The sequence below is a fragment of the Metopolophium dirhodum genome, chromosome 6 (genome assembly GCF_019925205.1).
Source record: "Metopolophium dirhodum isolate CAU chromosome 6, ASM1992520v1, whole genome shotgun sequence".
NCBI lineage: Eukaryota > Metazoa > Arthropoda > Insecta > Hemiptera > Aphididae > Metopolophium > Metopolophium dirhodum.
The window spans coordinates 26,443,622-26,455,845 of record NC_083565.1 but is presented as its reverse complement, the minus strand read 5'-3'; the positions used below and the strand labels follow the sequence as shown (position 1 = coordinate 26,455,845).

The 12,224-nt window shown below is 32.1% G+C and overlaps 1 protein-coding gene across 3 annotated transcripts; it reads left to right on the top strand.

Annotated features, from left to right (window-relative positions):
* Window positions 1-456: 456 nt before the first annotated feature.
* LOC132947081 (polyadenylate-binding protein 2-B) lies at window positions 457-5,903 on the top strand. Of its 3 annotated transcripts, none has more exons than XM_061017277.1 (7): window positions 457-807; window positions 1,516-1,677; window positions 1,750-1,882; window positions 4,480-4,547; window positions 4,617-4,811; window positions 4,875-5,026; window positions 5,088-5,903. In XM_061017277.1, the coding sequence occupies exons 2-7, from the start codon at window positions 1,525-1,527 to the stop codon at window positions 5,125-5,127; spliced, it is 741 nt and encodes a 246-aa protein (XP_060873260.1). In that variant the 5' UTR covers window positions 457-807; window positions 1,516-1,524; the 3' UTR covers window positions 5,128-5,903. The 3 variants fall into 3 exon arrangements, with proteins under 3 accessions (XP_060873260.1, XP_060873261.1, XP_060873262.1); XM_061017278.1 differs by lacking the exon at window positions 457-807 and adding an exon at window positions 861-1,127; XM_061017279.1 differs by lacking the exon at window positions 457-807 and adding an exon at window positions 1,166-1,370.
* The last annotated feature ends 6,321 nt before the right edge of the window (window positions 5,904-12,224 follow it).

The window sequence follows — 12,224 nt, the reverse complement described above, 5'->3', positions numbered from 1 at the left end:
ATAAAGTAATGATAAAATATTATAATAATATAATATAAACTTATAGTAACATCATCATGGTGTTAGAAAAAGTTATGTGTGGTAAATGGTACTGTGCCAAATGGTTTATAATTTATATTTTTTGAATTTTTATTACAATGAATATCACTAAATACAAATCAATAGAGTATTTATAGTTGGTTGTACTGGCTTTTGGAAACTAATACAATTATCAACAATTGCATTATTGTAGTTTTGTCGATTGTTGTGGAAATTGTTATCCTATGGTCTATGGCAGTGGTTCTCAATCAATGTCCCGCGGCACACTAGTCACTATAGACGCCATTATGATGGAACATCCAAGTGTGCCGCGATCAAAAAAAGGTTGAGAACCACTGCTCTAAGGAATTGTGATAAATGCTATAGCGTAAATGTGCGCGCGCGTTCTTGTGTTTGTGTGTGTGTGTGTGTGTGTGTAACGTCTGTACACAATAATTCTGTTTTCGGTGTACACAACTGTTTTTTACGTCTGGTGTCGCGGTTGATAGTGTCGTAGCTGTTATTTTACTCGCCGTGAGTCGTGAACCCGTGACGTCGTCACTCTTTACTATATTTATTACATTCGTTACGTTACGATTCGTCTGTGTGTGTGTGTGTGTGTGTGTGTGCGCGCGTTAGTGCCTACTGCCTATTGCGGGTTTTTTTTCCCCCCCGATTTGTTTGCCGGCAGACGTCCCGCCGCGTCCCCTGACGACGAGTGTTTCGCCCGTGGACGACCGCACCGCCGAATAGAAATTTTCATCCGTTTCCATCCGGACCGGACGCCGCGTAAGTACCTGGCCCACCCTATTTACCGGGCACCCGTCCGCCAGTCCACCGGTACGGTGTCCAACTCGACTCGGTTCTCGGGATGACTGGCGATCCGCTCGCCACCGGGGAGCCCAGGGACGGCGGCCATTTGCAGCTTTTGACCACCGCCGATCCGTGCGGTGGGGCGCCGTGGTGCGGTTTCACGGGCCTTTCCCGGCGCCCCTCCGCCCTTTTCGCGACGACCGTCGCGCATTTTTGCATTTTGGCCCCGATCTGCGGACCGCACACACGACACGATCAGCTCGTCTCGATCTGCCGCCGTCGTTACGCCCCCCTAGGTAGGTGTCAGCCCGTCAAACGTCGTTCGTCTGTGGTATTTCTAACGGTCGTTCCGTTTTGGTCGGACGGCCTTTATTTGCTGAACTTTTGATCCACTCCCGATGAGCATCAAAATCGTTACGACGACTTAATCGATATCGCGTTCGCCGCCGTATGGTTTACTGGTTCAATTCGTGCAAATTAAAAAAACCCTAAAACATAAGTTTGCCGGTGGCTGTGGCTCGCCCATTTGATAATTTTAGGTTATTTATGTTTCTTTCTTGTCTGTAAATATTGTGTTTTAATATTATCGACCATTCACTTGATGGTGTTTTTTGATTGGCCTTTCACAAAATACATAACACCTATAATAATCAATGTTTAATTTAATTGAATTAATTTTTTTAGTCATCAACCATGGCTGACTTAGACGATCAATTGTTAGAAGGCGGTATTGATTTATCGTCCGAAGAACATAACACACAAATTGGTATAGAAAATAGCATGTCTTTTGATTTAATTGAAAACGGACAATCAAACAATGCCGACTCTCAAGCGTCAGCAGATTCTGTAAGTTTTGTTTTTGTTTATAATGCATCTCGCATGTACTTGCCGCATACTTACATAAAATTTGATGTTTAGGACTTGGAAGTAATTAGAGCCCGCGTACGAGAAATGGAAGAAGAAGCTGAAAAGTTAAAAAAATTACAGTCTCAAGTAGATCAAGAAATGTCAAACACGCCAGTACTGTCTTCTCCAAATTGCTCGAAAACAAGTATGTGGATCTATGATTTTTTTCCTTTATATCATAGACAATTTTGTTATTTTACGTTTTCTTAAGAAATGGTAGGCATTCGTTTCCATGGTTAGTGTATAACAACAAACAATTTGTCTGCAATTTATACATTAATCTGCCAATCAATAACATTTTTAGGCATTCAAGTTATTGTAAAATCTGACTGATTGATCAAGTGTGTTAAGTGGTTGGCCTTACACAATCCTGTGACATTAATCTAAACTTTTTTTATTTTTATAATATATAAAAATGTCATCCTCAAAAAGCTCTGCACTGTTGCTTAATAGCCGTTTTGCTTTTTAATTTTGAGGTACAAAACTGAGCAGATCTCCACATGTGTTTACAAATAATACGTTTTATTAACACTTACTAAATCTGCACAACAATTTACATGTTTAAAATATGTATAAGGCATATGACTGATTTTTATTAGGTACTACCGATTTACATTTTTAGAAGGTTAATTTGCTTATTGTTACTTTGTGAATTCATAGTACCATCGTGGGGGTTCCGTGAGACTTATATTATGCTTTGAAGAATATAAGTTTGGTAGATCTCTAGATGCGTTTCTTTCCACAATTCAACAAAACACTTAGATACTGATTCTACTTGACAATGCTCTTAATCAGTGTTTTGGGTTATGGCCATTGATCCATTTAATTATTGCGAAAATATTTCGTCCATGAAAATAATACCTCAGAAGCTCTTTAAAATAGTTAATTAGCTATTTTATTCAAATTATTTGAGGAATATTATTGTTGTGAATCTCCACATGTGTATATAATTAAACGTTTTATTAAACACTTACTAAATTTACTCAACAAAAAAAAATTTGAAATAAAATTTTCTTTGCCAAAGATTGCATGACTTTAAATAAATTGTTTTATTTATTTAACAACAAGAATTTATATTTGTATTTAAAAATGCAGGTTATAAATTTTAATACTATATAATTATATTAATTATTGATGATCAATTAATGATGAATTCTAGTCTCGTTCGTATGATAATTTATGATTACTACTAACAATCTGAACTTGATCTTATTATTTATACTAAATTATTGTACATATAATATAACCTTTGGATATTGATAAATTTTGTTAAATGCCAACATGATGAATAAACGGTCTTGTTCCTATGATGTAATATGAATCAATGTACACTTTCTGATTTCGGTTAAATCTCATTTTAAATGTGCTTTTGAACAGAAATGTTTTTACTTATTATTACTTTCTGTATTTTAAGTTATTTTGAAAAAAAAGTTATACAGATCCAAATCTAAACTAAAAATATATAGGTATTTGATTCTTGTATTGTATTTTAAGAATATTTTATTATTGGAAGGATAATAATAATGTACCTCAAAAGCTCTTTAAGATAGTTTATTAGCTATTTTATTATAACTATTTTGAGGAAAATAAATAAAAGTAGATCTCCACATGTGTTGCAAGTTTTTATTTCTAAGCAATCACTTACTAAATCTACCCTACACCTAAAATTTTTAGTTAACATATTTAAAAAATACTAAATAAATTACATTATTACACGGTTTTTACTTAAATATCTCGTTTAATATACATTTATTTAATTTTAATGTTAAAGTCCATGAAAACTTGGCCATATTAGATAAACTATAAAATGGTTAAAATATGTGTTATTAAATGCTAACATGATTAATAAACGGTCTTGTTCCTATGATATAATATGAATCAATGTACACTTTCTGATTTTGGTTGTATCTCAGTTTAAATGTGCTTTTGAACAGAAATGCTTTTACTAATTATTACTTTCTGAATTTCAAGATATTTTGAAAAAAAATTACACAGCTCTAAATCTTAACTAAAAGTACATAGGTATTTGATTTTATTTTTGTATCTTGAGAATATTTTATTATTGCATGGATAATAATAATATACCTCAAAAGCTCTTTAAGATAGTTAAATAGCTATTTTATTATAACTATTTTGAGGAAAATAAATAAAAGTAGATCTCCACATGTGTTGCAAGTTTTTATTTCTAAGCAATTACTCACTAAATCTACCCTACACCTAAAATTTCTAGTTAACATATCTAAAAAATACTAAACAAATTACATTATTACACTGTTTTAACTTTATTATAAATGTATTTAATTTTGAAGTAAAAGTCCATGTGTTGTCCAGTGTTGGGTTAAAAATATTTTAACCAAAATATATTTATAAAGATAAAAATTAACCTCATAAGCTCTATAAAATAGTCTTTTTGGCAGTTTTATTTTACAACTTTGAGGAACATTAATATAGTAGATCTCCACATGTGATACTAATAATAATGTTAAAATTATCACTTACTAAATCTACATGACACAATATTAAGAAAATTAATACTTGGATATAGATAGAACCTACATTTATTTTTTTTACATTTTATTTATAAAACTAAGGTATTTAGTAGTTATTAATTAGAACGATTGTAATATAAAATTATGATAATACTAATTATTTATACTTCAGATAATAAATTAATTAAAGTTAAAGATGAAAATTGTTGTTTAAAATTGTATGTATAGTTTAACGGTTAATATTGTTTTCTAGGTGCGACTTATAATTTGTCCGAGCAGGAAAAGGCTGAAGCTGATGCTAGATCTGTTTATGTCGGTAATGTAAGTATATCCTTAATGGTACAGTTTTTGAATGTTTTATACCAAAATGTGTTTGTTTTAAAATTGTAGGTAGACTATGCAGCAACAGCAGAAGAATTGGAAACTCATTTCCATGGCTGTGGTTCAATAAATCGGGTTACCATATTGTGTAACAAATTTGATGGTCATCCAAAAGGATTTGCTTATATTGAATTTGCTGACATGGATTCTGTTAACACAGCCATGGCGATGGATGATTCTTTATTCAGAGGTCGTCAAATTAAAGTAAGATATACTTATACAATTTAATGAGATATCATTTTTATAAATGCTTGGACTCTTTTACAGGTTAATCCAAAAAGAACGAATAAACCTGGGATAAGCACTACAAATCGTCCAGTAGCGTCTAGAGGTAGAGCTATGTTCCGAGGCCGCCCAATGTCACGTGGTGGTGCACAGTCATCATTTTATGGTGGTTATAGACCTTCACGTAGACCAAGGTAAATATTTTAAAAATTCACATCCAATGTGAAATGTTAAATATTATAAATTTGTTTACAGAGGTGGTTATTCCAGAAGAGCAATGTACTATCCTTACTGACGTTCACAATAAATCCATCGCTACAGTTAATCGGTGGGAACCATCAATATTAAGATAATGAAGAAGTTTTAACAAAAGGCTTTTTAATATGAAAAATGATTTCTTTTGTACATACATCCAAACATTAACTTAATAGCCTTAATGGGCTATTGGGAATGTATTAGCTTAAGTTTTTATTTTTGATTGAAAATTGGATTGATTTAATATTAATAATTATAGCCTGTAATAACTAATTGGAAATAAAAATAATATTGTGTAATTCATATGACTGTGCGATGAATTGTGGAATTGTTCATTTTATATTATTCTAATTAGATACATTGTATGTTTCCAATTAATATTAAATGTACTATTTTAGAATAATATATCCATTATATTAGATCTTAAGGTTTGAAAAGTTCATATGTGCCTAGCTATAAGTTTTATTATATCTAGATAATTTTAAATTATTTTAACTCACTATTTTTCTAAATTTGAAACAACTTGTGTTTTTTTTATGTAAATATTATACTACATATTTTTATGTAGGTTTATTTATAACTTTAAAAAATGTCAAATATGTATAAAAGATTATGTGAATCTTAAAAATACAATGTTTTTTTAACAATAAGAAAAAAAATAACCAAAGAAAAAATTCGTGCAATAAAAGTAAAAACATATTTAAAAAATAAAACAATAAAAAAGAATTGAGCAATAAAAATATGATCGACAAAAACAATTGAAAGAAAAAAAAACGAAAAATTCAAAACAAATAAAACACATGCCCAAATTTAAAACCGTGTTTTTTATTACCTACATTCCTTTGCAGATAGGTGAAGTATGCTGGCTATTGTTGGTGCAAGAACAGTAATTTCAGAACATTGGTCTTTAGGTCAATTAAAACAAAATATGTACTTATTTAAAAAAATTAACTAATTTAAATTTTAAATAAATGAATACGAAAACAAGTTCTGCGTCATCCTAAATTATACAAATCTGATGCCGACCAAGAGGAACTAAACAAAAATTAAAATCTTAAAATTTGTGACGCCATATTACAACAGTTACCGTGTATTGTATTCCTTAAACGCCGGGTTGTATTTATTTTACAATGATGCTTATTTTTTTTTAAATTTTTAATTTTTGTGTCGCCAATGTTTGGGGCAATAGAATTGCTTCGATTTTCTTTAACAGTATCTTTTTAGACGGGAAAGTGAATATAGTTTGGGTGGTCAAAATTTAAAATTCCCAATAGTTTTTTTTTATTCAATCTGTTACAAAAAAGAAGAACAATAAGAACAATTGATGGTTTATAGGTTAAAATAAATAAAAATAAAAAGGCATATTAGACTAGCGGAGGTACTACGACATGAGTATGGTTTTTGGTGTAACTCTAAAACAGATGAACGTAGATGCGTCGACATTTTTACTGGATGTTTATATTAGCATTTTCTATACACGATAAAATCAAAATAATTTGATTTGTTTTTTATAGTTTACGGACATTTTCAGTTTCAAATTTTTTTAGTATTTTCAATGAATGCCAGTAAAAATGTATTTGTTGGGTAAAAAAGCTTGAAAATGTAATACAAGCTCCTAGTATGTATATTGTTACAACAATATTTGAAAAATATTAAAAATCCAGTCACAATATTTTTATAAACATTTAAAGTTCAAATTTTGACAAAAATCACGAAAATTAGCAAATTATTTTGAGTTAAAAATGTATGAAATTTTCTTTTTAAATATAAGATTTTGAAATGTAATACAAGATTCCTCATAATTTTGTCTAACTTAATCAAAACAAAAAATGTCTACAAGAAAGCCAGATTCAATTTTTATGAGCGTTTTTTACAAATTTGCATATTCACTCGATTTCTCATGTAGCGTTAGATTTTGTTGTTGTAATATAAAGACTAATAACTGTAGATGTTACATGAAAATGTCACTGAATGTTAATATTTTCATTTTCTATACACCATAAAATTTTGAAAATATTTCTCAAGCTAGTAAATTTCAATTTTTTTTTTTCTATAAATATCAATACAATTTTTTTTTTTGGACCAAAAAGCGTGAATGTTTAATACAAAGCTCCTGATATATTGTCATACAATAGAAGTTGAAAAATATTAAAAATACATGGGCCCAATTTTTTCTATAAGCATTTAAAATTCAAATTTTAATGAAAAAATTGAAAATTTACAAATTAGGAACAAGTCTAGTTTAGCATTCAGTAGTTATAGAATGTATTAAATGTTCAACTTTTATAGCTAAGGGTTAAAAAATGTAAAACATGGTTTCACGTAAATATGTTATAATAATATATAAATTGCGTTATTCACAACAATATAATATCATCAAAATATATGCCTACTTAGTAATATCATTGGCTGATGCTGACCGCCTTCGCTCAGAATTGTTTTTCTTGTACAATAATATGACGTCGTTGAATTCAAGTTTCGTACAATCCATTACAGTGACCCACTTGCAACCTACTGTACAGCAGAGCGACACTCACTTGTCCGCCTTTTTTTTTTTTTACTTGAAACAAATACAATAGTGTCATTATTGATGTAGGTATACCTACACCGTCACTCGTTTCTGATTTTTACACACCGCAGTCGCCGTCTATAACTTTCTTCGTATGATTTTTATATTATCGTTAGTGTCGTTGCGACCGATTTGTAGTCGAGATTAAACACCATTTAAAGGTATCAAACCTTTAGGCATATTCGTTTTCTGAATCGCCGGGTAATTTGGCGACAAGGAACCGCCGATACGCCGATAGCAATGCGACGGGTTTTAAACCGAGTTGAATTAACATTTTTTTTTCCATGTTTAAGTGCTTTAAACTTGGCGAGTTAAATTCAATAACTGTTAACGATTAGCTTCCAACTGGACAATATTATTGTGTTCGAATCTGCAATTGTTTTTTATACTGTATAATTTCTAAGGCCAAGCGAATTCCTATAATAGGGTAAAAAAAACACCAATTTAGATTCGGGCGAATGTAAATTCATAAATCGATGGATTTTTTACAGGTAGAAAGTCATAGAATTTCATTTTGGCGCAATTGATGAAATCGCTAAACGTTACCGCGATTGATATAGGCCCGTACCTAGGTAAATTCTAAAGGTCGTGGTTGGTAGGGGCTTATGTCTACAACCAGGGCCGTAAAACTCGGTGGGCCGTGACAATTTTGGGCCGTTTAAGTCACGAGGGGCCGCGTCGACTGAAACTATGTGAAGAGTAAAAAGTAAGAGACTTTAAAATAAAACTATGCACGGGATAACCCAAGGGCCACCAGTTTGTAATAGCGTGCTGGTGAAGTACGGAAAACCCGGTGGGCCGAATTTGTCCAATCCGGCCCTGTCTACAACCGCGGTAGCAGTATGAGCGCCGAACAGGTAACCGCCATGTTCCGTCGGCGGATGGTAAATCAATTTTTTCCGTCGGCTGTTTACTCCTAGTTCGATTCCCGATGGCCGTCTGCTGCGTAAGTGTGCGATTATTGATTAATTATTATTACGTATTATAGGCTCGAGTATGCCGAGTTCGCTTATTTCTACTTTTCGAACGCTTCGTACGTAGGTAATGTATAAGTAGGTAGGTACCTATAGGTATCCAAGTAAATAATATTGTGAACAAAAATGTAAAACTTATTAACTTACCTATACCTCTCTGGTTTTGGTTACCTACCAATTTCGACAGTTTTTCAGACCATATTTAACGACATTTAACGTCGTTTTCCAAGTTTTTTTTTGCACCTGCCTATTTTCTCGGACATAATATGATAAATGCAGTTAGTCGTTCAAGCGATCATTGGAAAACATGTATTGGTATTTCAACGAGTTGAGAACAAAATGGTACCTACAGTCAGAATTTGTCGGTCGGACTTATATAGTTTAACTCTTTGCCACCCTTTGCGGGGCTTCGACTGTCGCCATGCCGCGGTGCAGAGTTGAACGCATTACTGACATCCAAGGTGAGTACGCTTATATTGTACCGAAAATTCCTTCTGCCATTAGCTTCCCTCTAAAGTTTAACGACCACATCTAAACCCTTTGATATTGATTGTTCGCCAGACCGTTGGTTATAGCAGAAATATGTTCCCTTTTTGAAAGAAAATATCAACAAATGCCAAAACACCTACCACAAGAATAAATTGGCTAACGCCTAGATCAATTAATTTATAGGAGGGAGGGGCAATGGCTTACTCAATACAACATAATATTATCATTCATGGGTATAGGTTTGAATATACATTGGTACATTAATTAAACATATTTTGGAGGCTATATATGACATAATAAGCGCCGAAGGTACAAAAATGACATACAATTTGCACCAAAATGTGCAGTAGGACTTAATCACCGATCTAGTGTTGTATATCTGTTATGTGCAAAAATGATATATCATCTGCGCCAAAATTAATATTTTATACAAGTACTAGCTCTAAGTGAAACTCGGGGAACGTTGGGCTCGCTGGGAGTGGGTACAGATTTTGGAGTAAAAGTCGCGACAGTTGTAAAACGAAAATTTAAGATTTGTGAGAAGAATTAGTGATATGGATTGGAGATAAGCCCTCCCCCCCCCCGTGTGTGTGTTAGTTGTAAGTGAGTACCGATTTTGGAGACACAGTCGAATTATAAATTTGCCACTCATTTGGAAGGTGACTTTGGTAATCTGAGGTGATTTTGTGATAAGAATTTCTGATAATTTGGCAGTCTCATTTCGAAGGTGGGGACGTTTGAAAGTCGAGTTTCAGTGTCTAGAAATCTCCCATGGCCAATGAAAACCGGCAATTTTATATAAGTATAGTTATTCAAAATATCGATCTTATAAAAAATTGTCAATAGTAAATTTTTAAAATATAATATATATAGTTCCTAAATTAAATATCTACTAACCGTGGCACACAGGTTTCTAGGATTTTGGCGCATTCGAACGATACAACTATTTTTTTTCTCATCTCATTTTGGCGCTTATTTCTTCCGCCGATTTTGGAACAGGGAATAATAATGTATCACCGGAGAAATGTGGGGGAGAGACGCTAACCTTTAACCCCCCAATAACGCCTCTGTATACAACACAATAGGTATGATACCTATATAGTGTATATTATCATGCCTATTTTTTTTAATATCATATTTCAGTTGAACGGAAATGTATATTATAATTATTTATATTCTATAACAATATTATATACGTACCTATATATTGGTTAATTTATATACCTACCCAAATCGCCGGTCCATATTATATTATACGGTCGTGTAGGTTACACGTGTTTGCGCGACGAATATTATAATCAACTATATAGCCGCTTAAATGGTTTTCAAATTTAAAGAGGCGTTTGGAGCGAACCATTCCACAATACCAATTAAGGTCACTGCCAACGTCCACATGGACGCCTACTGCATTGTTAACGACCGCAGTGGCGCACACGATATTATATCGGTTAGGTGTCTATATACATAACATAAAATACAATTCTGCAGTGCAGTGTGCATATGCGCCTATATCGGGTGCGTTATATAAGGTACTATATGTTTATACGGCAGGTAACTACATTTAGTACATATTACACTATTTGTATGTAGACTGATTCTTTTACCGGTAAACACTGCTCATTAAATCGAAAATTACAATATTTTACCGTTTATTTAAGTTTTTTTTACATTTGTCGATGTTAGCATATGTTTTTAGCTTCATATCCCGTAGCAGAACATTATTTTTCAGTATTTCGTTGTAATAAATTTCATTTTGAATGAGTATAATTATGAGGGCTCGGGACTAAAATTATAAATAATATATGCGATTGTTTTTAATTAAAATACCTTTACATATCGGAAATAAAATAAAATATTTTATCATTGTCATTTGTCAATATTATCTTCAATAAGCAAATTCACCGGTTTTGTTTATTAAATTTCATTTACCTAGGTATTTTTCTATTTTCTCGACTTTTCCTGTCAATACAAAACAAATTTTAATATTTATTATGGTCAATTTTAATACATATAGTATACGTTTTAACAAATATTTTCACCCAAGTTATAATTAGATACTCGATTAGATACTTTTTGTATTTTATAATTTCCCCTTTGAAATGAAAGATGTTTTACAAACTTAGGCGCAACAAGGGACATTTTTTGGGGGAGGGGGCTAAAATTGTATCTGCAGCACCAAACCCTCACGGTTAATATTTTAAACTAAAATATGATTAATTTTCATGAACACTATCGTGAAGTGTGTGAAACAAAATACTTACTATACAAAAGATTAGTAACTGTGTTAAAAGGGAAGCTGTGGGTTTTTTTATCGTTTATAAACAGTGTAAAAAAACACACAAGTTTTTGAAAAGTTTACATTTGGCCAACGTCTATGTGATGTCTCCTGGATTAGACTGAATGGACTCAATACAAAGAGCCAAAAGATATTTGTTGAACTCAATTCTGATATTCCAATTCAATATTACCGCTATATTGAAGTACTTACCCACCTATTTGTATACGGTATACATAATATTTATGGACCAGGTGATGGATGAGTTAATACGCGATAAGATATAAGATAATATAATAAGATATACGGTGTGTATATAAAATATATATATACCTATAGTATATAAGATCACTAACCTTTATTAAAATATGATTATAACATTGACGTTTTATAATTAACTATATAATATTATGTACTTGGTATTCCTACACAGCTACACCTATTACCTAGCTATTACCTACTAATCAGTAATCAGTTATATATAGGTACTGTTTCTTATACACTCATAGGTACCTACCTATATTATATTATTATCTACACGTTATGTGTCTATAGATACCTAAATTCTTGGATAACCAACGATTGTGGTTTTTATATAAAAATGTATATATAATAAGACTAGCTGATCCCGCGCACTTCGTTGCCCGTAAAAAATTACAACTTTTAAAAAGTTGAACAACTCCTATTGGGTGCAGCTCAGCCTCCCTGGTAGGCTCGCGAACAATCTGCCGTTACATGCACCTGATCTGCCCGATTAACCTATGGCAACTAATGGCAAAATAATAAATACTAATTTCTGCTAATTATATTAGTATAATACCAATAGAAAC

Bases quoted from the DNA above. Each gene is read 5' to 3' on its own strand.
- LOC132947081 (XM_061017277.1), top strand. From the start codon at position 1,525: ATGGCTGACTTAGACGATCAATTGTTAGAAGGCGGTATTGATTTATCG. The intron at 1,678-1,749 runs GTAAGTTTTGTT...TTTGATGTTTAG, and splicing joins CTCAAGCGTCAGCAGATTCT to GACTTGGAAGTAATTAGAGC. The intron at 4,548-4,616 runs GTAAGTATATCC...TTAAAATTGTAG, and splicing joins GATCTGTTTATGTCGGTAAT to GTAGACTATGCAGCAACAGC.